Raw genomic sequence first — 1,537 nt, forward strand, 5'->3', positions numbered from 1 at the left:
TTGCATTGAGGCAATTTGTCGTTTATTTATGCGATAGTTTATTGAAAGTGCAGGAAATGGATTCGTTGACAAAAGCTTTCTTTTATTTTTTCGTTTAATTATGCAACTCGGCATTGGTTTCTCCGCAGAACACTTAACGAATGGGTAAATGAAAACAGTACGCCGCGTGCTGCCAATCACTGTCCCGAATGGGTAAATGAAAACAGCACGCCGCGTTGAATGGATAAAATACTCGGCCTGTATTGTCAACGCCAGCAAAGCGTTGAATTTCTATGAGACATTGGTGGACAACCTGCCACATAACCAAACAAGACAAACAGGCCCTCCACTTGCATCCGCGTGTGGGCAAGCGACACCAATTGCACAGAGTGTCAATGACACTACTCCAGGCAGGTTTAAAACTTCCTTTCTTGAGGGCATGCCGCACGCCCATATATTAACGTTGTTTTGACCTCCAATAGTACAGTAGGGAAGTTGCCAATCATTTTACTTAAATTGTGCGATCAACTTCTATTATTATTATTTTTAATTATGATGCAATGGGACAATAGACTTCTCTATTTGACTTTAAATAGGGTCGTTTGCGAATGCTGCATTATCACTTCTCTCGTAAGCAGTAATCATACACACAGAAAAGGACTTATTCCATGGCCTTCCAAGAAGCCCATTCTTCTTCTTCTTCTACTTCTTTCACCCATCCATCAACTTTCGATGTATTCTTGAGTTTTAGAGGTGAAGATACTCGAAACAATTTTACTGCCCATTTATGCGCAGCTTTGCGTCGAAACGGAATTAACACCTTCATGGATGATAAGCTTAGAAGTGGAGAGAAAACTTCACCAACACTTCTCAAAGCCATTGAGCAGTCAAAGATTTCAATCATTGTATTCTCTAAAAACTATGCATCATCTCATTGGTGCTTGGATGAGCTAATGAAGATCCTCGAGTGTAGAGAAATAAGGAAGCAACAAGTTTTACCGTTGTTTTACGATGTAGATCCGAAGCAAGTACGGAACCAAATTGAAAGTGTTGGAGAAGCATTTGCCAAACTTGAAGAAAGGTTCAAGGATGACGAAATGAAGGTGAATGGGTGGAAGACAGCCCTAAGCGACATGGCCAATTTGTCGGGAATGCATCTGGCAAACAGGTATTTCTAACCACTCATGAGCCTTCCTTCTAGATTGTTCTTTTTTCAATTATTATTCTAATTATATATAGTACATCATTATACACTTGTTTTCATGGATGTGGACTATTTTACATTTGAAAATGTCTATATATAATTGGGTTAAATATTAAATACTTCCCTAGAGTTTAATTGCTTTATTTTTTCCTCCTGAGGGTTTGATTTTTATCACAGGAGGTCCATATGGTTTTGATAATACACCAAATTAGTTATTCTGTCAATGGACCGTTAGTTGACTTAACGGAAGTCCACGTGAACCAATCAAATGTTGACACACGGCAACTACTTAAATTTTTTTTTTTTTTTTTTAAAAAAAAAGAAAAAAAAAAAGAAGAAAAAAAATTGGGGGTG

The 1,537-nt window shown here is 37.9% G+C and overlaps 1 protein-coding gene across 1 annotated transcript; it reads left to right on the forward strand.

Moving 5' to 3' along the window:
• The first annotated feature begins 647 nt into the window (after positions 1–647).
• LOC132185497 (disease resistance protein RPV1-like) lies at positions 648–1,157 on the forward strand. Its single transcript, XM_059599264.1, has one exon. It carries the CDS (start codon positions 648–650, stop codon positions 1,155–1,157), a length of 510 nt encoding a protein of 169 aa, XP_059455247.1.
• The last annotated feature ends 380 nt before the right edge of the window (positions 1,158–1,537 follow it).

The sequence above is a fragment of the Corylus avellana genome, chromosome ca6 (assembly GCF_901000735.1).
Source record: "Corylus avellana chromosome ca6, CavTom2PMs-1.0".
NCBI classification, from domain to species: domain Eukaryota; kingdom Viridiplantae; phylum Streptophyta; class Magnoliopsida; order Fagales; family Betulaceae; genus Corylus; species Corylus avellana.